Source organism: Camelus bactrianus, chromosome 9 (genome assembly GCF_048773025.1).
Source record: "Camelus bactrianus isolate YW-2024 breed Bactrian camel chromosome 9, ASM4877302v1, whole genome shotgun sequence".
NCBI lineage: Eukaryota > Metazoa > Chordata > Mammalia > Artiodactyla > Camelidae > Camelus > Camelus bactrianus.
This window is the reverse complement of record NC_133547.1, coordinates 70,414,805-70,441,768: the sequence shown is the minus strand read 5'-3', so window position 1 is coordinate 70,441,768 and position 26,964 is coordinate 70,414,805. Positions and strand designations below refer to the sequence as shown.

Below are 26,964 nucleotides of genomic sequence, written 5' to 3'. Positions count from 1 at the left end.
TTCTCCACACTCAACTCTGAAAATTTCAAACTTATTTTTGTTATATAGAGTATTATATATTTGTTCCATCTTTGAGCATGGTCCCCAAGTTGAGAACATTCTTACTGTAAGTAAGTTCTTAATAAATACACATTCAATAAATTGATGTGATTGTTTTTAAAAATACACACAAATTGAATATCCATTTTTTTTCTCCTCATAATACAAACAGTTTTATGCAACTCTGATATGGTGGTTATTTTACAATAAGTCAACACAAAGTGCAACACCTTTAAATTTTAATGAAAAAGTAGACAATCTATTTTTAATTACAAATTCAATTACAATTTCAAGGAAAAAGATGTTTCTATAACTGATTTTACATATGTACAGAAAAACAGGACTTTGAAGCCCTAATGTTTCAAAAGTATTCCTTTTCCTCTGTACAAACCTAGTATTGACAACAGTACTACTGATTTAAAAATAGAAAGAATACACTTTTCAAATGCAATGCTTCGTCTTTCATTTGTACAATTCACCAAGGTTGTTTTCATTCTCAGCACCGAGGGTTCACAGGATGTGATTCAAAGCAAACCAGCCTAGATTTTTACAGAAAAACACTTTCTACGAACTTCGTTACCCATTCTTTCCTCTCCTATGAAGACGCTGTCCCCACCCGCATGATTCGGAACAGGGTGTTGATGTTGTTGCTTCGAATTGCATCCCGACAAGCAGTGATCACCTGGTTCTTTGGTTTTCCAACTGTGTGAGAAGAAGCACCAAATCCATATAAGCCAAGAGATTATTAAAAATGAAATTATAAATCGGAGGCCATCTTTAAACAACATAAAAGTAGGTAGTGCAAACTTAACTAATTTATCTTTCCATTCCCTAAAAAAGATACCTTTGTGAGGGAATTTATCACAAACCAAGCTGAGAGACCATCTCACAACTAGAAACCAAGAGTCAGTTTCACAGAAAAGGATCAAAGCTCATATCCACCTAGCAAAGATTATTTTGAAAAGGAGGTCAAAGCACTGACCCAAAACAACAGATTCCAGGTATAAATCTTTGGCTATATTTCTACTTTTTTGGGTTTATTCTATTGCTCTTTATCTAAACTTTAAATTGGACGCTTAACTCATTAAATTTCCGTCTCCCTTTTTTTCTGACAGGAGTATTTAAGGCTTTCCTCTCGGTCAATGTCACTAGGTTTTTCTTTAGAGGATGCAGCAAGATCTAAGGGAAGGAGCTGAAAGTGTTCTTTCCTTCTGAAGTCTGGAGACAGACTAAAGCCAAAAAACAGGCTGACTACACCTCAAGTGAGCGGCACCAGCCTGAGTGTGAAAGGGATCTTTATAGATACAAGCCCTGGTATGAATTCTTGAAACTACCACCATCTTCAATGGTTCTCACCCCAAAATTACAGGCAAAATACAGTGCTACAAAGAGACTTACCACGCAGACGACCTGCTCTTTGAATCGCTTGATTTACTGCTTTGAGGCTTCCCAGTAGCTCTGTGTGATTGTTACAGCGAATTTTATATCCATTTAGCAAGTCTTTATTAAGGTCATAGAGTTCCATATAGCGATTCTTCATTGTTTTCCTGTGTACATAAGTAGAAATTTAACACCACTGTACCTCAATATGGCAGGCTTAAGTGAAAAGATACGCAAACTTCTTAGACATAAAAAAAAGGAACACACACCAGATTTTTAGCTGTATTGTCATTAAGACAGGGTAATACTAAAGTTTGCTTTGAAAACATTGAGAATTTTCTACCAAATAGTCTTATTTCTTCCAAATACATGGAAGGTAAGTGGCCTTCCTTAGTTATTTATCCATGGTTTGTTTGAATTTAGGAACCAAGAATTACCATGCCCACAATATGAGGGTGGGGAAAACTGAGCAAGGCGATAGGCTATCTTCCAAGTTTCAGAATAATACTGGCAGTTTCTTATAAAGTTAAACATACACTTACTATGCAACCCAGCAATCCTACTATGAGGTATTCATTCAAAAGAAATGAAAACATGTCTGCAAAAAACCTGTATGTAAATATTTATAGCAGCTTTATTCTCAATCACCAAAGTCTGGAAACAACCCAAATGTCAATTAATTTGAGAATGGATGCACAAAGTGTGGATAGCCATGCAACAGAACAGTATTAAACAACCACAAAAAAGAATGAACTATTGTTGATAACTTGCAACAATATGGGTGAATCTCAAAGGCATTATGTAAGTGAAAGAAGCCAGATTCAAAAGGCTACATATTGTATGATTCCATTTATATGACATTTTGGAAAAAATAAAACTATAGGAAAAGAAATGAGATTTGTGGTTGCCAGGGACTGGAGGTTAGGAAAGGTACTTGATTGTGGTAGTAGCAACACAAGTGTATAAATTCCCCAAAATTTATTAACTGTAAACCTAAAATGGGTGAATTTTATGCACATATATTGTAAATTATATATCAACTAACTTGATTTTAAAAAATAAATACAATGTACATCTGATAGTTTCTAAAGGAAGTATAAATAAACCAGGAAAGGGGGAATTTAGAAGTTGCTGGTCACTTCTCAAGTTTAGCACAAATACCTAAAGCCAGCAACATCTCTTTGACTGAAAAAAAAAGCCAGAGAGAGAGAAAAAGGGGGAGCCCTAGCGATTTGGCAAGAAACAAGTGAAAATCTTATATACCTCAGAGAAAACAACTGGAAGAAAATGAATTGGAAAGTAAGAGGTAAAACTATTTTAATTTACAAATAATACAAGTATATATCTGGAAAAACTAAACTATAAGATAACTGAGTAAAGTAGTAGACTATAAAATCAACATTCAGAAATCAACAGTGTTCATATATACAAACAAAAAACCAGTTGAAAGATACAATGTGGAAGATCCTATTTACAACTGCAAAAAGAAAACACCTAGGCTTAAGCTTGACCAGCAATGTCTGACATCTACATGAAGAAAACCATAAAACACTCCTCAAAGACAAAAAACATATCTTGAACAAACATAAAGACTCTAAAGACACAAAGAACTAGAAAAAAAAATCTTACACCATTTTTGGCAATCATATTGTTGATAGTAATATTGGTTTCATCCTTAAATGTTCTGTGTGTACTATAAGATAAAGCCAATAGTTATGTTGATAGTGATTAGAGCCATGATTTTCGATGTGAGAGAGAAGAGATACAGCTTTAATATCAAAGTTAAATAAGAGCTTGTACTCTTAAATTTGAAGTGGAAATAGTATGAATACATTTCCTAGCTTTATCCATTGAAAAGGGCTAGAATCAATAACCATCACAGTAGCAATCAGCATCTCTAATGCTCAGACTATGATCTCTACGTACCATTTCCCACTAAAAAGAACGAGCATTGAAGAAATGGCTGATTCCAGATTCAGAACAGAATATGCACCAGATAAGCCTAAAACATCTTATACAAGAAAACAAACTAATGGAACTGATGGGTCCCGTCCAAAGGTAAGTAGCCAACCTGAAAAGGCTTCCACTGGCCAAAGACAGCACAACTGAGCCATCATAAAGAATAACTGAAATGGACTGAAGCAGATTTAAATATGTTAATAAGGACTTTAGAATCTCACTGGTCAACTTGGAGATGCTAGGGAACCAACCCATTATTTTAAAGCTGATAAATAAATAGCCTGCTTTTCTAGTACAAACTGTACCTCAGAAAACCAAATAATTTATTAATTTGTGAGGGAATGTAATTTTTTTTTAATTGAAGTATAGTTGATTTACAATGTTTCAGGGATACAGCAAAGTGATTCAGTTATACATATATAGATATACATCTATTCTTTTTCAGATTTTTCCCATTATAGGTTATTATAAGATATTGAATATAGTTCCCTGTACTACACAGTAAGTCTTTGTTGTTTATCTATTTTATATATAGTGTATGAGAGAATATTATTATTTATAGAAGTATTTTAGCTAATATATGAAAAAATAACAATTAAAATATCACTATTTTGCAAGTACCAAAAGAAGTAATTGATCTCAGCAAAGATCAACAGCTGATAACATAATAAAAAGAGACAACCAGATATTACATGCATCCTCATGAAAGTACATAGCACCAGTTATTAAGTATTTTTGCCAAAAAACTGAATCTGAATATGAATCTGATCAATCCTCTAGATCTAACTACCATTCTAACAGAAATACAGAAGACAGAAGAGTAATACTAAACATTACAACAAGGATACAATTAGCAAAATCCAAAACGGGAAACTACAGAAGGAGAGACCTAGGAGAAAAAGTGAGCAAGCAAACACACAGATTAAAAGATTTATCAACCAAACTCAGTGCATCATCTTTGGTCTTTGGTTGGATCTTGATTTGAACAAAACAACTTAAAACACACACATTTATGAGACAGTTGGGGAAATATTAACACTGACTAGATATTTTGTGATATTAAGAAATTATTTTACACTTTTCTAAGTGCGATAGTGGTATTGTGGTTATTGTTTTTTCAAGACTCATTTCTGAAGTCTTTGTGGCTAAAATTATATGATGTCTGGAATTTGCTTCAAAATCATACAGTGCCTGGAAGAGAAAGAAGGTGAATGTGGAGACGAAACAAGATGAGCCCTTAGTTGATGACTACTGACAACTATTGAAGCTAAATGGCTGGTATACAGGAAATCATTACATAATTCAATCTACTTCTGTATGTGTTTTAAATTTTCAACAGTATAATTATTTTAAAAATCATTTACTCCTGCACAAGACTAATTTAACAATCTGCGAATGATTCCGGCCTTTCAGGAAGAAACAAGCAGCACCTTAGGCTAACTCTTACCTCTAAAATACACATATAAATTTATCTGACATTGGTTAACTATTTTACTGACTCCATCTCAGTACATTTTATTGCCAAGATAAATTTTGCATCTTAGCAAGAAGCTAGACCTGCACAAATTTTTTAACTTTTTTTATTATAAAATATAATACATACTCAGAAAAACTCATAGAACAAATGCTTGTTAACCAGGTCAAGAAACAGGACATTGCCAGCATCCCAGAAGCTTCCCAAAGTGTTCTTTCTGAACAGCGTCCCTCCTCCCCTAGGAGAAAATACTATCTTATATAATAATCTTGTCCCTGCATTTCTTTATATTTTTATCATCTATTTATGCTTCCCAAATGATACAGTTTTTGTCTGTTTCCAAACTATAAATGGAAGCATTTTGTACATGTTCTTTTGAGTCTTACTTGTTTCAATCTCCATTAATGTTTATAAGGTTTGTCCATGTTGTTGTATGTCATTCAGACACATGCATTCTCATTGCATGTAGTATTCATTATACAGAATATATCACAGTTTATCAATTATACTGTTGATGTTAGTTTGGATTGCTTCCATGTGGGATTCTTATGAACAATGCATTTATGAACATTCTTGTACTAATATCCTGGTTTATATGTACATGTTTCTTGAGGTTATAAACCGGAAGAATTGTTGGGTGATAGGTTATGCACATTTTTAACTTTACTGATAATGCCATGTTATTTTCCAAAGTCTCTGCACCAACTTACACTCCCACTAGTAGCATCTGAGATGTGTTTCTCCATATTGCTGACATTTTAAACCATGCACCTGTCTTAGCCATGGTAAATACTCACATGTCCCTCATCAGACGAGCATCCTCTGCTCGGACCAGCAAACTTCGGATCACATTAGAATTATCAGCCATGTCAGCGCTGAGCTTCTGATGCACTGAGTGATATTCATCCACCTGGAGACCGTGAACACCCAGGAATTAAAAAGCCTCAGAAACTTATTGAAAACTGGACAAATTGAGAAGACACGACTGACTATATACCAAGGCCCTTTTCTTTTCACCGTTCACTTGTCCCATCTTAACTATCTCCCATTGTTTCACCTCCCCGTCAATGAAATAATTAGTCTATGCTGCCTCCAACACTCGAGATGACATTCATGTGAATCCTTTCCACCTGTTAGCATCATGAGCCCAAGCAACATACATAGTAACATTTTAGAGATCAGGGATGGGAATGTTGTTATTAAGTGTGAGCCAATCACAATATTTGTTTTTCTCTTTTCTTTCGATTTTGGGTTGTTGGAAAACACTAAATCAAAGAACAAAGTAGATACAACAGATAAGATGAAGAGCTAGCAAAGGAAAATGTTAATATAGGTTTTTAAAAGTATCCCCCTAAACCAAACAAAGAAAGCAGGGTGGTCACAAGCTAATCACTCACTTTTATAAAAGAAACCCTTTAACTAATGTTAGTTCAATTTGGATTTTAAGAATTTGCAAGTTGAGGGAGGGTACAGCTCAGTGGCAGAGCACATGCTTAGCATGCATGAGGTCCTGAGTTCAATCCCCAATACTTGTGTTTAAAAAAAAAAAAGAATTTGCAACAACTCTTTAAAACATGACTATCATGTAACATGTTCATCTGTAGTATCATTAAGAGAAATATTTCAAATGTCATTAGACCACCATGGTGTCAGAAATGCATTCACAAGGTGCCCTCACCTTAACCAGCACTTTCCGTAATTCCTCAAAGTAGACAGGGAAATCTGCTTCTACCTGAAGGTCTTCAATGGCAAAAAATGCTGCCATTGACTGGATGATATCACCAGCCAAATCAATGTCATCAGTATTTACAGTGATCTATCCAGAGGGAAAAAGATAAGTTTAGCATCCTTGGATATTAAAGACAAACTTAGTTGAAATAGTACCTGAATGTCCCCATGTTAAACACATTTATTGAACATAAACTTATATGTGGTGATAAATAAAGGTCTAACCCTCAAGGAAATTACAAATCACATTCATTACTTCCAGCAGCAGGCAAAAAAAAAAAAAATCAATCCTCTTGCCTTATAAACTGAAAAACAAAATCACTGACACAGTGAAAATGTTTTGCTCTCGTCTGTATTCCTAACCTGTCCCAAATAAGCCAAGGAATGGGTGAAGGGTAGGAGGGAGAGAGGCAGAAAACCATTGTTCTAGGTTATATCCCCGTGAAAGAGATGATAACACTAACAGACTAGGTTGAAACATGTGGTTTTATGACCTTGGAATTGGTGTCACCCATCTTACTTTACACTGAATGGTAAACATTTCATGATAAATCTATGCCCATGACAGTAAAAATTACCTCTCCACTAAGTTTTATTTTTATATACAGCTGGCCACCATTCCGTAAGGATGTGAAACACACTTGAAATGGAGCATTCTGAATGTTAGTGTCCTCTGGTAACAGGAAGTTCTGGTTGAGCCATATAACAACCTTAAAGATGAAGAGGATGAAGTGAACTTCCATTTTTAAAGTACAGTCATTATTAAGAGTTATCCTTCTTTCTAGTTTTACCTCTTGGTTTAAAAAAAAAAAGAATTATACTTCACCTCCTACCAAGAAAACACTATTTACACTCCTTTTTCCTACCTCATACATGTTCTTAAGTAACAGTCATAATTATGTCTGGTCCCACAGCATGCATGATTTTGCAGCATTTTCTATTTAGACATAATCTTATACAAAATGTAGAAACTGTTCGGGTATGATGCTAATTCTGTTTACACAACAGCTCTTCTGTGGCTACACCCTGTTTAAAATCATTCCATCCCATCCTTTAAAAAAATTTAAATGAAGTATGCATGCACACACAGCACACAGAGATACATCCACACTACAGGTAAAGAATAAATTGTAATATAAATTATAATACTTTACAGTGGTTTACAATAAAGGTTCCACATAAGATCCATCCACCTGTGAGGCCTTTTGAAGGGGGCTGCCTATAGAATTTCAAGTTTCACAGGCCAACAAGGGCCTGAGAATTTACATGATTACAAAGCCTTACTGAGAGGCTTTCTGAAGCCCAGCCAAGCTTAAAATCCACAGATATTAGTCCTTTAAACTATACGAAGTGCTGTTGTACCAATTATGTAATCTTCAGGGGCCTCCTGAGAGGTAAGACTATCCTCACTTACAGATAAGAAAACTGGGGCTCTGACTGGTGAGGGGAATTCCCTAAGACCACCAAGAATTTAATTAGTTAAGGGAGTACTTGAACCCAAAAATGTTCCCATTTCCATTTTGATGCAGGCTCCTCTTGAAACACTAGATCAGGACAACCACATTAAGACCACAACAAAAGAAAGAGAGGAATTAAAAACTGCTAAGAATTCACCTATAACTAAGGACTGCTTAGGTAAACAATTGTGAATTATTCAAAAAAAATCTTTGAATTGATTATCCAAAATAAGTATTTTTGAATAATTTTCCAAAATGGAAGATATTTTAGCAATATTTGTGTTACAGGTTATACACCAACTCCAAGCTACATAACTCATGTCATATTTACTGCTACCAAATAACACATTCACGTAACTTCCCCCTTCTATGAAATAATATCCAAAGGATTCTAAAGTGCAAAAGTGTTGAAAGAAAAAAACCAGATACTTACCCTCTGTGCCCGTTCTGCGATGATGAAGTTGACGTAACTGAGTGGCTCCCTGGCAGGGTCTGGGTTGGTCAGCGCATACATGGAGAATCGGGGGAGCTGTCTCGTCAACTCAAATACGTGAAACTGGGTGCTACGGCCAACCAATGTGAACACAAGAGAATTGCCTGTGTAGACTGTTACTTCAAAGTGCAAGGCCCAGAAAATAAAGTCACTACCAGGTCATCAAGCTGATATTTAGGGTTTTATTGAAGAAATCCCTTCCCAAAAACCTTGGGGGTTAAAGTCCCATAGTAAAGCAGTTTGGAATTTAGAGATAATATGAGTCTGCATATATACATGCATGCACCAAGGGTTTAAAACACTCTAAAAGGAATGTGAAAAGGCTTCTGTCCTCCATGAATCTCATGGTTTTCTTCACTAGCTGAGGTTATATATAACTCTATTATAAAGGTACAACCTGACCCTTATAGTCTTAGAGGCCAAAACTAAATCATCAATTAAAGGTATTTTTGGAACTTCTGTGAAAATGAGATCACCAGAAAATAACCATCTTAAACTTTATACTCTTCATTTATTTTTTTGAAAGATTTCAAATTAGAAAAATAAGAGATCATGGGAAACCTTGCCAGGGTGTGAAAAATCATTAAATGGCTTATCTGGCCCCAGAGAATCCACGGCATAATGGGAAGTCTATACATTTTGCTCTCCTCTAGGTGAGATCTGGAAATGAACTGTGACTTGCAAAGAGTCACCTGCTTCTGTATCCCACGAAGGTTTTCAAGTGCAGATCCACAGGGACATCCTTGGGAGGTGTAATTGGGATGCGGATGGAGCTGGAAAGGTTGTGAATGCTGGGATGCACCACGTGGCTTTCACCTAGAAAAATTCCCTCCGCAAAAATCAAGACTGCTCGGATGATGGTGTCTGCAGGGAAGAGAGAAGGCAGCAGTCCAAGAATCACTCCAAGACAGCACAGGTGCCAGTAAACGCCAGCTGTAACAACCCACCATTAGAAGTGGAAATGTCCAACTCTGCATGGGCAGCCTGCACCTCACTCCCCAGATTGACGGAGAGGGCAGTGTGGAGCTTGGTGTTGGCTGGGATGATCCCCCGATGCCCATCCACCTCGTTCACTGGACTGCTCAGTTCAGCCTGCAAAACACCCCACGCACTTCCAACTTGGTCACCAGAACAGCAAACTAATGTCAATTTCAGCTTCAGAAGACAGATTCTCCATCATGTTATTAATCTGATTCTGTAGACTTCAGAGGACTCACCTCAGTAGTGCTCTTGCTCTACCAGGCCATGTCCCAAAGGAAAATACCCTCATCCCTTTCTGTGGTTAGGGTCCACTGTACCCTAGCATGCCTTTTACATTTTTTTGTATTTTTTTAAATACAGAAATTCACTTAGCACATCACATGCCAACTCAGTTATGCATGACAGGACAAATTAAGTCTTACTCCCCAGCTCATCCGCCAGCCCGTTTGGTACATACATGTACATATACACACACAAACACACACACACAGAGTTTCTGTAGTTGCCAATTTGTATGTTATTTGTTGCTGAAATAGATAAAAGATACTCTATTCATATTTCCTTCACTCAGCAATACCTTACCCTTCCATATCAATCCACATATATATAGTTCATTCTTCTAAGCTGCTTAATATTCCCAGCACACATTTCCTACCACTGATGAAAATTTAAGTCCCTTCCGACTTTTCCCTGCTAAAATAGTGGTGCGGTAAACGTCTTTGAATGCTCATGAGAACATTTCCAGAGTTTAACTGCCCGGCAGTGGAATTTCTAGGTTAAAGGATACATGCCTTCTTAACGTGGACACTGGCAGAAAGGCCAAGCAATCCGTGCCTCCACCAGTGGGCTGGGGAGCCCACGCCATGGCAGACACTGAAACTCTCCTTCTTTCAAACTGCCAGTCCTCCTGGCCATTCTCCACTTTTCAGACTCTCACCTGCCTTGCACGTTAGGACTTACCTTGGCATTTTCCTCATAGTTACGAAGTTCCAGTAACAGATTCTGTTTTTTCTGACTCAGCTCTCGGACCAGGTCCTGTTCTACGCTGGTGTCCATGAAGTTCCCTCTCATCTCGGCTGTGCCTGGCAGGTAGCCCCGGACTGACAGGAGGAAAAAACACTCACCAGACTGAGGAATATCCCAAGTACAGCCAGGTCTACTTTTCAGTCATCAATCACCTGTTCTTAAAACCTAAGTTCTCATTTCCCCTACTTAGGAGGATTTATTAGGATGAAAGGCTATCAACACAAATACTTTACAGTGGTGGTTTCTGGTATTCTGACCCAATCAAATTGAAAATCTGACTTTTCAAGGATTTACTTGAAGGATCCCAATTTACTTTCCCCATCCACTGAGCAGCAGATTAACTGTACGTGGCCATCCATCCGGTAATCTCCCTCCACCACACCAGCAATGGCAGAGGAAAAGTTGTCTTTAAAGATAACCTCTCCAGTTCGATCACTTCGAGCATCGACCTAAAAATAAAACAAGAACTTGAAAAATAGCTTATGCTACATTTAAAAAAAAAACACACAAAATTTTAAAATGAAATCAGCTTTAAAATCAGCTTTAGTCTACAAGTTCTCAAGAGTACTCCTTGGAGCCCTGTGGCTTCTCAGAAGGCACCTATAACCACTAAGGCCAAGGGGACCACAAGGGACCTCAGTCAGCTATGCCTTCTTTTTCTTTTTAAACAAAAGCTGTTTCACATATTGGCCTTCACACAGTATTTCATCTGGAGAAGGGGGTTGGCTGAGAGGCAGTACACTTAGAATATACAGCATAGTGCAGAAGTCCAAACTGCCCGGGTTCGGATTCCAGCTCTGCCACTTACTATCTGTGGGATCTTGGGCAAGTCTCTCAACCATTCTGTGCTTGGTCTCCCATCTGGAGATCAATAATAAGAACACGAGGAAAATAACTGTATCGACACCTCAGGGTTGTAACGAGGCCTGAAGGATTTAACACATGTAAAGCACTTAAAACAGGGCCTGGCACACAGAGGTATAGAAGACAATGTTAACTCTATATAAAGATTTTATCTTCATTAGATGTGAATGAATAAAGTATAGTTACGTCTAAAATTTGAAAAATGCCAAGCTAGCCCAATCTTTCTCCATATAACCTTTTATAATAGCCCCTTTTAAGAGTCCCTCTTCCACATAATTTACTGAGGTACCTTAGTCCTCCTATCCTGAGTCTCCTCTTCCCAAGAGAGGCAAGTTAATAACCAACCCATCAGAAACAAATGCATCTCAAAACAACGAGGATAACCACTTAAAATGATGACTTTGTTCTAAGCAAGAACACATGCATCATCAAAAGTGGCTAGCTGCAGAAAATCTGACAGAGCAAGCATCTCTGTGACTGGTGCCACTCACTGTTTCTGTCTTTCCATAAATATTTTTCTGAGCCAAACTTTGCAATGAAAAAAATACATCCATTTAGGTCATAGTCTACTACTAGCTCCCACCCCTTGTCTGGAGAATACCATGCTCTTAATAACAACATCATGTAAGCCTGAAAATTATGGATGCTAAAGCCTGTGAAGTAATGAATGGACTGTATTAACCAAAGCTCTTAGCATTTTAACAGAACCCTCTAACTCAGACTGAACTGAACTTGCTTCTTTCTAGCTACTTAATGGCCTTTGGCACTGCATTTCCACAATATTTAGCAAAGAAGAGGGTTCATTTGCTAACTAAGAAACAGGGCTACAAATTTATATTCCTTTGTATATTCTACTTTTTTGCTTTATCCAACATGAAGGTTTTGCCTGGGAAGAGATGACCCTCCAACTCAACAAATGACATACTAAAGACAAAATTAAGTGGCTAGTTAAAACTGAATAGTTGACAATTAAATTGCATTTAATTTAGTAATTTTGCACCTGCATTCACCTGCTGGATCTGTATATTTTTCCTTAATGCTATTCTGGTTAAGTGCAGATATCAGTTTTTCTACTTATGTAATGAACCATGTAGTTTACTTATCTTTTTTATGCTCTCAAACAGATTATATAATAGAAATTTCTTTAAAATTTTGAAAGCATTTAACTATAAAAAATCTAGGTCCAGAGTCAGATCTGAAGGTGACTTCTGATAATTTCTCAAGTCAAGTAGTTTCTAATTCTTGGATCAATCATAATAATTCATATTCCCCCAGAATAGAGTCCATTTTATGGATTTTCAAGTTTCTTAATAAGCAACTACATAATCTATCTTTATAATTGTCAATACCCATACCAAAGACAAAACCAAATGGAGAAGCAAGAACCAACCTAACAGTTTTTTAGAGTCTACTCTTCACACAAGAGCAAAGGAAGGCTACATGGCACTGGCCAAAAGTAAAGAAAAACCAAAGAAGAAAAGATGGAATTAGCTGATCTCCTTTAGGCAATGGAAACTGACAGAAAAAAGAGCTGGGGCAAATGGTATCCATGGAGACCTCGCAGCTACTTAGACAGTCCTAACAAGACAATCCTGACTTGCCAAAAGACGGCAGAAAATTCTTATTTGAAGTTAAAAAAGGAAAGAAGCAAAAAATTCTATTTTGAAGTTATAGCTGGGAAAACAATGTAACATGATTCTTCCCATTAATTCTAAGCTTTTGGTCAGACTTGAAGATTTATTAGAAAAGAACTATACAAACAGCTCATTATTAGCTTATTAAAAATTCTTTTTTTAACTTGCCTATGCCTAGATCAACCTGATTAAACTGATTCTCATTCCTTCAAAGAAAAGATTTAGAGCTTTCCTGGAGACTTTCCCCCATATAGGGCTTATAAGACCAAAAGGATACCCATTCACTCTGCAGTGTTGATAATTAGAGCAGGAAGAAAAAATGTGGAAAGATTAAGAAGTTAAATCTGAAAGCACAGCCAAGGAACTCAAGTTTATATTCTCACGTTACTGTTCTGAGTCATACAGCCAATATATCTCAGACAATTATTACTCTGAATTATACTTGAACTCTACTATTTAAACTTACCTTCCCATTGGACCAACCAGTTATCAGTTCACACACTCCATCAGAATTAAGGTCAAAAGCATGAATGCTCATGGCATGATTTTTGGACTGAAAAGGAATTTCAATAATTAGTATACAAATCTCTCAGTAAGTATAAAATCCCTGAATATCAGAGGCTAGATCATACTAACCTTAATTCTCCAGTATCGGGCTGTTTTGTCATAAACTCCAACTGTGCCATTGGAAAGGGCATAACCAAACCGACTGCCATACATGGGGCAAAGAGAGGTTATTATCTGCAAAAAATAATGAAAAAGATACAACCAACATCTTTTCACTAAGGATCAATTTAATGCAAAGCGTGGCTTTATAAAATTGCATGCCTTGCTATTATAAGTGGGTTAATATTAGATTTAAATGCACTTCCAATCCATTAGTGGGGAATGTATTCCTCTTCTCTTTGATCTGTGTCATCTATTTCAGAGTTGGATAATCAGAACTAAATAAACTCACAAAGCTTACTGTTTTAGATCAAGCATTTGTAGCAAGTGTCAAAAAAAAGTATTTTTTTAATAATAAAATTGAGGAATTGAGGAATAAGCTAAGTACACAAGATCTGGAATACATACAACAGACGTAACACACAATAACTCAAAATGCTTTAATGATTATTCTAGTTTCCTTACTTACAATATCCTACAGCCTAAATTTTTTTCCTACAGTCTAAATTTTAAAGACTTTTTTTATTTAAGTATAGTTGATTTACAATGTTGTGTTAATTTCTTGCATACAGCATATTGATTCAGTTATACATAGATATATTCCTTATCATATTCTTTTTCATTATAGACTATTACAATGTATTGAATATAGTTAAAACCCACAATTAAACATCCTTTAAGTGTATACTTTCCTATGATATGATTTATTGTTTGCTAGAGATGAAAGACATTTTTAGAAGAAAATATAATCCTTTGAAAAGTGAAAACCCAGCACATGGATTTGTGTATGTATCTAACAATATACAGAATGCATATATTATACCAAAATATTTACAGAACTATCCGAGGATTTAACATACTTAAAAGGATAAAATTTTAGATACTGAATGAAATTATCCTTCAATGTTAAAACTAAAGCTTAATGATATCTATGATCCTGCAGATCCACTTTCTAACTCTGACATTAATATAAGAGATATTTAGGAAATAAACTGTGTAAAGCAGAGAATAGTTATGTAATTTCCTCTACACCCACAGCTTTTCTATAAAACCACCCACTTCACTTAACTCTGAATACAAAGTGCTGTGTAGGACTCCAGAATTATTTAGCTCAAGACATTCTTTTGGCAGTACTGTTTGACTGCCAAATTAATTATAATTTTGCTGATGTGCAAAAAGGCATTTGAACTAGGAGCAAAATCAAACCCAGAGGACAGGAAAACAGCCCTGAAACGAACAACGTTATAAAGTCCACAGTTTCACAAATTTAGCCCCAGATTCCCTAGGTTCCTTAGTCCTTCATTAGTTCACTACTTTCTTCTTTTGTGGACTAGAGGATCAACAGGCATCTCAAACCTCTTGCTCTATTTCATATTCTCTTGTCCTTTTGTAGAATTTAGGAAAAAGGTGTTTCAAAGAATGTATTTCCCTCACATCTAGTACTGACAATAAACAGAAAGCCAACAAAACCTCAAAGATTCCCACCAAATGGAAAAAGATTTGCTACATATCTGAATGAAAGGGAGATGGTAGTGCAGGACACAGCACTTGCAGGCCAGTGCTCAAGCTGGTTTTTTTTGTAGGGACGGGTAACAGCGTGATGGCAACCCCCTTTAAGAAGCTGATAGCTAAGGATCTTCTCTCCAGAAGAGCACACGTTAAACACACACACAAACAGAATTCTCTGTACAGACACACAGCTTCAGATTGCTGCTTTGGGCACTCATTTCTCCCCTTCAATTTCCTCTATCCACAACTATCAGCTTACAATTACAATAATAACTATGAACATATAAAAAGTAAAAATCTATAATAAAGGTAAACTAGTTAAAATCATTGATAACACTTCATGTTCCAATATGCATACTTTGCTTTTGGTCTCCCTTCTGTAATTAGGGGAACAGATGCCTGCCCTTCCCAGACAGCTTTGGTAAGTGGCGAGAAGCAAGGACAAGTGGCCAAGGTCAGTATTGAGGCCAGAGCCCTCAAGCTTTTCTAATGCAGACTTCCAAATATCATCTGATTAAATTTTGCACAATTCCACCATTTTGATCTCTAAGACTTCCTTCTGTTGGTTTTTTTTTCTACCCATTAACAATTCACAAGCCATTGCTCCTTTATCCTCTTCTCCCTCCTTAATTCAGAATATCCCAATTCTTTTCTCTGTTTCCATCTTGCCCAATCCTGGAAGACCAGCAGCAAATAAATATCCTAAGAATACCAAAACTACAAAGGATAAGAGCAACCTTTAGACACTGCTTTAAAAAAATTAACTCTTTAAGAAACATCTCGGGTTCAATTACATGCGTAATTCTAATCACAAAGAAACTAGTCAAGTTCTCCAACATCTAATTTTTAAGTTTACCTACAGAAATGTGCCTCAGAAGTACTTAATTTGAAAGAGGAAAAGTATAAAAATCTCATTTATGGCCTTCATTCAATATTCAATCCCATTTAATACACATGATAGAGAGGTGGAGGACAAGGCACAAGGATTCAAATCTAGACCACGCCACTTAATAGCCATGACCTTATGAAAGTAATGTAACAAAGAAGTTTAACACGTTCCCTCATCTGTAAAATGAGAATTAATAATACCTTCCTAATAGGGCTGTTGTAGGATTAAGTGAGGAAGTTCATGTAAAGCCCTTAGAAAAGTGCCTGGCATATATCAGGTGCATAATAAATGGTTGCCATTATTATTATTAATATGTATTAGCTCATTAAAAGAGATATACCTTTAAATAGAGAAAAGTTATACTGAACACATAATCAGTCTTTTCAAAATATATCTTGATAAAGGATATTTAAATGCTTCTTTCTCTGTAATGTACAGCTCTGTTTAATCTTCACAATTTTTACCCAAAAACAGTCTGGTTGTGAGAAGATGCCCATGCTCTCTGTGAAGTTATATCTGACTGTGCTGATCTATCTCACCCAAGGTTATAATTCTGAGGTGGCACTTGTTACCTCTGTTTCTGTCATTTCTGCCACAATCTCATCTTCTTTAAAAACTCGGATATCAAAATCCTCAGATCCAACAAGAAGCTGAAAGGAAAAAAAAAATCATGCATATTTTTTCAGCAAGTGAACACAGCAAAATTTCCATAAATAAAAAATTACATGCTATTTTGTTGCTACAGACACTCAAAAGTTCCAATTTCCCAGTAATGTGATGCTCAGAAAGATTCCCTCTAATGATGTCAAGATTTGGTCAGTGAAGAAAAAGTGGCTACTACAGATCCTGTCACGTGGGCTAAACCCCCTACCAGAACAAGTTCTTCCACCAGGCACCCTGGTTCAATGTCTGTCTGCTTCCAGGTGGAAGCCCTGTTTCAAAAGCCAGAGCCTAGTATCTGTGAACAGGTGGAGGGTAAGTCACTGTCCAACACAGTACTTCACCAGCTGTTCAAGAAGCTAATTTCTAGAGTTACCAATAGAATAGCTTTAAAAAGGCTAAGAGCCAATCTCTAAAACTTTTAGATTCTTGGAAAAGTTGGCCAAAATGGAGAACTAGGTACTCAAAGCATCAAAATCAAGTTATAAGATTGGGAATATGACTGCAATCCCATCAACTGTTCTGCCCTCTCTCCCTGTCCTGTGTCTTTGAAACATCAAGGTCTTGACACAAGTGAATTATTGTTCAAAAGAAAGGAGAAAGACAAATGAGGCCAGTTGGCTCATCATTGAGGTAACAGAGCACCAAAATCAACCATAAGAAGCTAACACTTCTCTCAACACTAACGTCACTGTCATGGGAAAATGTATGAACTGAGCTGAGCAAAAGAAGTCTCTCCTCCCCCACATACCTCTTTCTTCCCATCACCGTCAAAGTCACACAAGGCCAAGGAATGAACATTATCTCCAGTAACCTAAAAATAAAACCAAAATCATTGATATAGCATCTTTTTTCACTTAATGCAAACATAAGAGCCACATGAAAGAGAATGATACAAATCACCAATTTAGAATTCAAATTACTCATATTCTTTTCTAAAGTATGAATTAGAAGTATTGTTCTATTTTGTTTTTATTATTTATTAGAGTCAGTGGTAAAACAAACAAACAAGACCTAAAGAACAGTAAAAGTAAAAATGTTTAAGAGCACTAAAGAGAATGTTTTGTTCTTCATACCGTCCAAAAGAGATCATTTCCTTCATGATCAAAGCCCTGCAGAGCACAATTTCCACCAATAATTGCAAGAGGAGAGGAAATGTCTCCCAGTGTCCCCAGCACAATTGCATTGGCCCCATCTGCTACCTGAGAAGGAAGAAAAGACATAAACTCTCAAACACAATGATGCGCAGGCATGCTAGAGTTAACACAGATCCTTATTTTTATTTGGATACTCAAATTCCTCTGTCATCACTTCTGAGAAGCCACATGGTCTCCTGAGAGGCAGGCCAGGGCTGTCCACAGAGGACAGCATCTGGGGCTGTTATGTGGTCATGCAAGGATGATCAGAGATCCAGGATAAACTCGGGCCCTTGGCCTCCCACACTAATCTGCTACGATAGCCTGCTAGAAAATGTCAGGCTCTCTTGGACCACCAGGTTCTAGAGGCCAAATTCCCTAGAGAATCAATACTTATGCCTTTAAAACAGCCAAACTTTTGTAATCTATTTTAACCATTTCAGATGGAAATCTTTTTAATACTTATTACCCAATTCTCTTACTACTACTCTTTTTAATTGTAAAGCACTAAAAACTACAAACAATAAAACAAACACCTATAGACCCACCATCCAGAATTAATAAATGTCTTAGACTTGAGTAAAGTACGTAAGTGTAATAATTTAATTTATTTTTAGAAGATTCAAGGACATCTTCGGAAATACTAATTGTTTACTGTACAGGAAAACAGTCCTTACTTACATAGTCTTTAATTATGAAAACTATAAAAGAAATAGATTGGCTATAAAAGAAAGAAAAGAATTCATAAGAAATCAAAACTACTAAACGGTCAATCAATCAAGTTAAAAGGTAAAAAATAACCTGGGAAAAATAACTGCAATATATAAGACAAAGAGTTAATAGTTTTTGTTAATAAGACAGTTAATATAAAGTAAATAAATAAGAAAAGGGTAAACAATCCAAGCAAAAATAAACAGGAAATTCACAAGGGAAGAAATACAAATAGCCAACAAACATGAAAGATGTTCATTCTACAATATGTCATTTTTCACTTTCCAGATTAGCAAAGATGGAAAATGACAATACTATCTGTTGTTGGTTAGGCTGTGATAAAACAGGCACTCTCATATTCTGAGGGGGAGGCGGAAAGACAGGAATCTTTCTAAAAAGCAATTTAGCAATATCTATGCAAAATCTCACTTAAAAAAGGTTTTTAACTCAGCAGTTGTAAAGCTGAATCCTTGTGATCATTAATTTTGTGTGTTAACTTGACCAGGCCATGGTACCCAACATTGGTCAAACATTATTCCAGCTGTTTCTGTGAAAGTATTTTTTAGATAAGATTAACATTTTTTCCTTTCCTTTCTTTTTCTTTTTTTTTTTTTTTTTTTTTTTTGGTGAGGGGAGGTAATTAGGTTTATTTATTTATTTATTCTTAGAGAAGGTGCTGGGGATTGAACCCAGGACCTCATGCACGCTAATCATGCACTCTACCACTTGAGCTATACCCTCCCCCTGAGATTAACATTTAAATCAGTTACCCTCTATAATGTTGGTGGGCCTCAGCCAATCAGTTGAAAGCCTAAATAGAAAAAAAAGAGTGACTTCCCCTGAGGAAGGAAGGATTCTGACACCAGACTGCCTTTGGACTTGAGTTTCAACATCAACACTTCCCTCTGTCTCCAGCCTGCTGGCTTACCGTGCAAATTTTGGACTTGCCAGCCTCCACAACTGCATGAACCAATTCTTTAAAATAAATCCCTCTTTTCTCTCTCTCTCTCTCTCTCTCTCTCTCTCTCTATACATACACACACATAGACACAAACACACACACACACACACACACACCCTATTGGTTCTGTTTCTCTGGAGAACCCTAATACAGTCCTAAACTCGATTTCAGTCTTGTACAAAACCACAGAAAGAGTATCTTGGTGACCTTGGAATAGGCAAAGATTTCTTAGGACAGAAACAGCACTAACCATTAAAGAAAAAAACCGATCAGCTAGATTTCATCAAAATCGACAACTTTTGCTCATCAAAAGACATCTACCTACTGGAATGAGCCACATACTGGGACCACATACTGGGATAAAATATTTGTTATATGTGAATCTGGCAAAGAACTTATACCCAGTATATCCAAAGAACAACTACAAATCAATAATACACCCAAACTACCAATAAAAAAATAGGTAAAAGACTTCAACTCTTCACAAAATAAGACAAACAAAAAAATAAGCACAAGAAAAGGTGTTCTATGTTAGTGGTCACGAGAAAAATGCAAAATGAGACCACAGTAAGATACCACTTCACGCCTACTAAAATGGCTCAAATTACAAACACTGGTAACACCAAATGTTGACAAAGACCGTGCAGCAATGGAACTCTCATACATTGCTGATGGAAATGTAAAAGGGTACAACTACTCCTAAACTAAAACATGTCCACAAAAAGACTAGTACAAAAATGTTTATAGCAATTTTATTCATAATTGCTTAAACCTGGAAACAACCCAAATGTCCATCCCACATGTCTATCATCAGAAGAACAGACAAATTGTGACATAGTCACACAGTGGAATACTATTCAGCAACATAAAAGAACTACTGCTAAAAGCAACAGCACGGATGATTCTCACAGACATGCTGAGTGAAAGAAGCCAGATACCAAAGAGTACATTCTGTATGATTTCATTTGTATGCTATATGATTCCATCTGTATGAAGTTCAAAAACAGGGAAAGCTAATTTAAGGTGACAGAAATCAAAATGGTGACTATCTATGGGGAATAGGAATTGACTGGAATGAGGCACAATATTTTCTGAAATAATGGAAGTGTTCTATATTTTTAAAGGGGGTGTTGATTACAGGGATCAAAACTCATCAAACTGCACACTTAAGGTATGTGGATTTCACTTTATGTACATTTTACCTTAATAAAAAAATACTAAAGAAAAATTTGCATTTCTAAGAACTTATCCATAGGAAATAGTCAGAGAAGCTGGCAAAGATATATGCTTATGAAATTATCAATTATAACAGAGGAACTATGGAAATAATATAAATATGCAACAATACAGAATGGGTTAAACAAATTTTGATATGTTAACACAATGAAATACTATAGAGCCAACCAGAATAAAGCACAGATATATAATAACTTTGATATAAATACTTCACAATATATATATTATTGAATAAAAAGGCCACATGTAATAGCCAGGGAGTGGAGGCAACCCAAGTGTCTATTAACTGATGAATGGATAAATAAAATTTTATTTACACATACAGTGGAATATTACTCAGCCATAAAAAGAATGAAGTATGATACATGCAGTAAAATGTCCAGAATAGGCAAATCTATGGAGACAGAAAGTAGATTAGTGGTTGCCTAAGGGTGAGAAGTTGGGGGAAAATGGGAGTGACTACTAATGGGTACTGGGTGTCCTTTCAAGATAACGAAAATGTTCTAAAATAAATTGTGATGATGGTTGTCAACTCTCTGAACAAACTATAAACAACTGAACTGTATACTTTAAATAGGTGAATTATACGGCATATGAATTTTATCTCAATAAAATTGTCATAGAAAAAAAGTAAAAGCTACATGTACATAGTATGATCCCATCTTATAAGAAAAAAAATCCACTCACAAATACTTAGTAAAAAGTCTGAATAAATCAATTCAAGAGCTAAGTGTTATTTCCAAATGAAGAAATTATAGGTAGTTATTTTTATTTTGCTTCCATACCTCTTCTATAATAAATATGGATTATTTGGATATTAAAATTTCAACAGCCTGCAGATGGCAGGCTACAGTAAGTGCTTCTCCTATAAACTACTATACTAAACTTCAATGCAAAGCCACCAAGAGACCTGTTTGCTGGCTTCCTGGCTGTTGGCTGAATTCTCAATGGAAAATCTTGACAGACGGTAGTATCAGATATATCTCAGGAGAGATAAGCTGGAGTGTTAACAAGTGGTTACCAACCATGACCAAACAAATGTCAAGTACATGAAGGAGATGCAAATGGCAAAATCTTCATATTTTTTAACTGTACTACAACAGTCACATAATAAACCAAAATAAATGCCTGATCTTTTTCAAGTATAAAAAAAATCATGAACATTAACAGGTAATCGGAGCTTTATGGTTATAAAGGGGTATACTTGCCTCTCTGTAGAACAAATCTGAATTATTGTAGACATCGTAAGCCAAAAGATTAGTCTGCGTCCCCACTAAAAGAGCATCATAGCCAAGTTCAGGGTTCAATACGCCTGCAGTCAGGCAGCTGACTGCCTGGTTAATGTTGAGAAGAGAAACATCAGACTCCAGGGGACTCTGAAAGACTCTGGATGCACCAAAATGCTGGCTCCGTGTATGAGGGTTATGAATAAAAACCTGAAACAAAAACAGTTAATTATATCCCCTTAAAATACCAAAAATGTAAAAACATACATCTTTCTAAAAACTCAGGTTATCAACAAATAAGTCACTTTAATCACATACAAAACTTGAAACACCCATTCACAGTTCTGTGCATGGCAAGCTTTCAATCACTATGAATTGTGGAAATCCAGTAGTTCTTAACCTTGTAAAGAACAATGTAATGGCCAAGATCTAGTTGTTGCTTATCAGGGCAGCTTATACACTACCCACTAGCAGGATGTTAAAGTACTCTTAAAACCAGCCTTTTCTTGATCAACCTATAGGAAGCTGCCACCAGTTACAATGAAAATTGCTACATACCAGCAGCATCAGAGAAAATAGAGTAATAAACAATTCCGTTAGTATTTTTCATCCAAGTGTCTAACAAATTCACTTCCTAACCCTTAAAACTGGTAGTTTTAAATGTGGTAATTAGTAAATCTGTTTCACAAACCTAAACTGAGTCACACACATCAAGTTTCTTGAAGGCTTTCATAGTCTATACTAGTAAGGCAGAAATAATTTGCTCAAGGTTGATTAATTTAACAATTTCAACAATCATAAATATAATCATTTGAGTGTCCACACAAATCATTCAGTTTCCTTGGGCTTCATCTGTAAGGAAGTCTGGACTAGAACATGCATTCTCAAGAGGGGTGATACTGCTCCCAAGATGGGTAACTAGGTGGGGGGGGGGGATCTGAGACATTAGAATGGCTTGTGGAGCCCCAAAGGGCCAGTAAAAAAAAAGCCAGATATACAGTATATCTATGGTATTTAAGTTTCATTGGGGAAATTTTCATTTTCTGAAAAATGCTCCATGGGAGGCAATTAAAAAAAAAAAAAGGATGGGAAATTGGACTAAAGATCCCTTAAGTCCCTTCTAATTCTAAAATTTGCTAATTTTAAATAAGCATTTCACCCTTTGGTATAAATCTAAGTAGGATTCATACTAAATTATTATATAAACAAGGTAGCCTATTCAACAAAGAATAAATTTCAGAAGATTGGTTAAATATAGAATATGTAGAAAAATATATAAACATGTATAAAAGGTATGTATTTGCTCAATTTTGTGTTCACGTTCTCCTTTATCTATACTTAATAATATGCTTTTACAAACGTTACTGCATTTGGTCCTCACAACAAGCCCTGACATACAGATGAGGTCAGAGGGGTTAAGGCCCTTCCCAAGGTCTCGCCACTGATAAGTAACAGGGCTGACACAAGCCTGGTGTCTGGCTCTAGATTCTAATCTCAAGCCACATCTTACTTCCTTTTATAATAGCTCTGAACAAAAGAATTCTTACAGAGTCTTCTAGTAATTAGAGATGCTAAGAAAGAACAGGAGGGGGAATAACCTATGGACTTCATATTCATTGTTATTGGAAGGGAAAGAGTTTAGGGTTTGATGCCAAAAGCAACAAGTATCCCAGGAGTCTGGTTTCTCCCTAGTTCCCCTCCTGATGTTCTCTGCACACAGAAATCAGTGCCCAGGAGACCCACCTGTTCCACAGGCAAGGAGAAAGCCAAGCTCAGTCACACAACAAACAGATTACTCCCAGTGCCTTCAGCCAAAGGACTGGTTGAAATTCACATATTTGTTCTAGCTGAGGGGGTGCTGCTGACAATATCAAGCCAACTAAGCCCCTCAACTCCATGCTGAGAAGAAACAAGCATCCAGAGGAAAACACTGATGTTCATCCTACAAGAAACTCCTTTTTAAATTATCCTTGCTCAGGTTCAGAAACCAGATCCCAGTAAGTCAGCTCTCCATTCACAACAGAGTCCCACTGAAAATGACAAAATCCTGTTTCTAGAGACACAGGCCCCAACGGTCAAGGAGGGCTTTAGCCTTACCTGAAATGTTTAATTGTTTTTAAAAGAGAATATATTTGTATATTATTTGGCTCATAAAATACTACCAATTTTTTTTAAGTCTCAAGATAAAAGATCGGGTCAGAAATTTTCAGATTTGTTTAAAGTTCTGAGCATAAAGTATTCCAATTACAAGGAACATAGGACCTTCTCTCTCTCTGTCTCTCCTTTTTTTCCCCCCAGCTCCAAAAACCTAGACCAAGAATTGTGTCCCTGCCTCCCATTCTAGGTCACATTCTAATGAAGAGGCTTCCATAGAAACTTCTGCCTGATCTTCCTGCCGCCACACTCACCTCCCTGCATCTCTGTTGCAACACCAGCCAGTCACCCCTTATCTAAAACATAAACCAAATTTCATCACTAACTTCATTAAAGCCAAGGTCTTTACCACGGCCCTAGATGGTCCTGCCACTAGCTATCTCCCCATTTCCCTCACTTCACTCCAGCAGCCTTCCCACGTTCCTGGAACACACCAAACATACCTCTACCCTAAGGCCTTTGCACTTGCTGATGCCTCAGCCCGGAAGACACTTACTCCACCTGTCTGAAGGGCTTGTTTCCTCATTTCCTACAGACCTCTGATTCACAGTGATCTTCTCAAAGGCCTATCTGATCACCCTGTCTAAAATAGCAATCTCCCATCAGCCCCATCCCCTTACTCAGTTTCTCTCCTATGGAGACAGTGTGTGTGTATGTGTGTGTGTATTAACTGTCTGGCTCCCTCTCTCAAAGGTAACCTCCAAGGGGGTGAAACTTGTCTGTCACATTCACCCTTGTACCTGCAGAGCTAAGAACAGTTCCCAGCACACAGCAAGCCCTCAATGAATCAGGGGCTGAGCTAATATCAATGGGACCTTTTCAGCCCATTTATTTAGCTGCTGTGCATCTATAGCAGAAGACATATGAATTTATTTTTGGTATTTGTCAGTGCCTCCTAACATTATTACAACTAACATTATTATCCACCAGGTTCTGTGCTAAATGCTTTACTCTTATTATATACCATTTAATGAAAATGAATCATTACTTTTTGTTTATGCATCCCAAGATGTAGCATATGAGAAAACATACAACATAGGTGAAAGTGTCTTGAAAACTATAAATCATTCTATAAATGTTAGCTTATTAAATCCACATTGGGTCACAGAACATGCACTCTAATCTCATTTCTACACTTTCCAGTTGAGCAGCCTCAAACATTGCTTTGAACCCCTCTGAACCGTTACTTCTAATCAGTAAAGTGGGAGTAATAAAAAGAAAATGACAGCTAACAATCAGCAGCCACTGCCTAGATGCCAAGCACATGACGTGTAGTAACTTACTTAATCCTCTTAACAACCCTATGTGGTAGATACTGTTATTAAGTACCTAGCTCAGGGTCATGAAATTAGTAGGTACTGGAGCCAGGATCTACCAAACCTGTGCTATGCTGCTGCCGTTGGCAACATAGAAAGGATCCTGAAATACTTAATGTAATAAGGCTTTGTACCTATTAGAAGTTATTACGCCTGGTGTCACTATACTCCATGTATTATGGGTATATCTCCATCAATACACAGTGCCTTGTTGATCTGCCTTGTCTGTTGTCCTTCTGGACTACAAACTTTCTGAAAGTAAGAACTCCAATTTTATCTGTGAATTTCCAAGATCTAGCACGAAGGAGGTGTTCAGTAATTCGGGTGAATGTTGAACGACCATGCCTTTTTCATCTCTGTGACTCCCACACCTTGCACAGCACCTGGCACATAGTAAGCACCTAATAGGTACTTACTGAGTAAATTATAGGAAGAGACGAATATACATGGATAAAGATCATAAGTGCAATCTGAGTAATTTAAGTTAGGGATCTTTGTAATTTTTTTTTTCCGTAAAGTTATTTGGCTCTGAGAGGCAGTGTGACATACTAGGTAGTTCCAGAGAGACAGGCAGAGGCCCTAGGCTCAAATCTGGGGTCTGCCACTACTTCTAACCCTATCCAAGCCCTTTGCCTCCTGGGGATTTCTCTTCCCTAAGCTCTTTATCTGCACAGAGACTCCAACACTGGCTGAGTCTAAGTGCCTGGAGACAACGTTAACTGCTCAGAAAAGTCGTTCCCCGTTATGATTCATCATTTCTGCACAGGATGGAGAGCTAACCAGACGACAGACCGGTTGCCGGGCAACCCTGGCTGGGGGCGGAGTTGGAGAATGAAGGGCGGGGTTGCAGGGGCGCGGCCCGCGGAGGCCCTGGGGACTACTGGGGTCCCAGCCCCGTGCGGATAGGAGAGGGTGGGAGCGGTTACCTTGCCTGCTTGGGTAGCGGCCGCCAGGCACGGGTGAGTCCCGTCGTAGCGCCCTACGGCCACCATGCGGGGGCTGATTTTGTGGCGCAGTTTCAGGGTGAACACAGGCAGCAGCATGATGGCGGTGGCTCAGAAGAAAAGGGCTAGTGGACTGAGACCGGCGCCCCGGACCCGGCCTCACCGCCACGGCGAGGGACGCGGGGACCAAACCCGACCACACCGGCTCCGGCCGCCTCAGGCCTGGGCGGGAAAGTGAGAGGGACGGAGCTGGACCCCAGGCCGCCAGCTCTTTCTGCGGCTGCGCAGACCCGCCCTCCTAAGTCTGCGGCTGCGCGGTCGGGCCTCACGCTGGGCTGAGGCTGAAATTGGGTCTGCGTGGCTGGGTTGCGTGTTTTTTTGCAGTAACCTAACCGCGTTGGGTTCGACAACTCAGCTCACAGTGGCAGTGTCCTAGCCAGTGCCCCTCTGGGGCTTCTCTTTCTAGTACCGCAACCAAGCTGCTGCACCGTTGCAGATTGCACACACTTCTACCGCACTCC

At 37.5% G+C, this 26,964-nt stretch overlaps 1 protein-coding gene across 1 annotated transcript; it reads right to left on the bottom strand.

Moving 5' to 3' along the window:
- Positions 1-261: 261 nt before the first annotated feature.
- Positions 262-26,736, bottom strand: BBS2 (Bardet-Biedl syndrome 2). The gene is made up of 17 exons (XM_074370709.1): positions 26,426-26,736; positions 22,008-22,239; positions 17,836-17,957; positions 17,511-17,573; positions 16,672-16,749; positions 13,672-13,776; positions 13,502-13,588; positions 10,851-10,986; positions 10,472-10,611; positions 9,478-9,622; positions 9,223-9,394; positions 8,471-8,600; positions 7,159-7,290; positions 6,531-6,668; positions 5,650-5,762; positions 1,438-1,586; positions 262-741 (listed from the first exon to the last, which is right to left on the bottom strand). Exons 1-17 carry the CDS (start codon positions 26,540-26,542, stop codon positions 635-637), a joined length of 2,166 nt encoding a protein of 721 aa, XP_074226810.1. The 5' UTR covers positions 26,543-26,736; the 3' UTR covers positions 262-634.
- Between the last annotated feature and the right edge of the window lie 228 nt (positions 26,737-26,964).

Bases quoted from the DNA above. Each gene is read 5' to 3' on its own strand.
- BBS2 (XM_074370709.1), bottom strand. From the start codon at position 26,542: ATGCTGCTGCCTGTGTTCACCCTGAAACTGCGCCACAAAATCAGCCCC. The intron at 17,958-22,007 runs GTATACCCCTTT...CTTCTCAGGTAG, and splicing joins TTTGTTCTACAGAGAGGCAA to CAGATGGGGCCAATGCAATT. The intron at 742-1,437 runs GTAAGTCTCTTT...CTTCTCACACAG, and splicing joins AAGAGCAGGTCGTCTGCGTG to TTGGAAAACCAAAGAACCAG.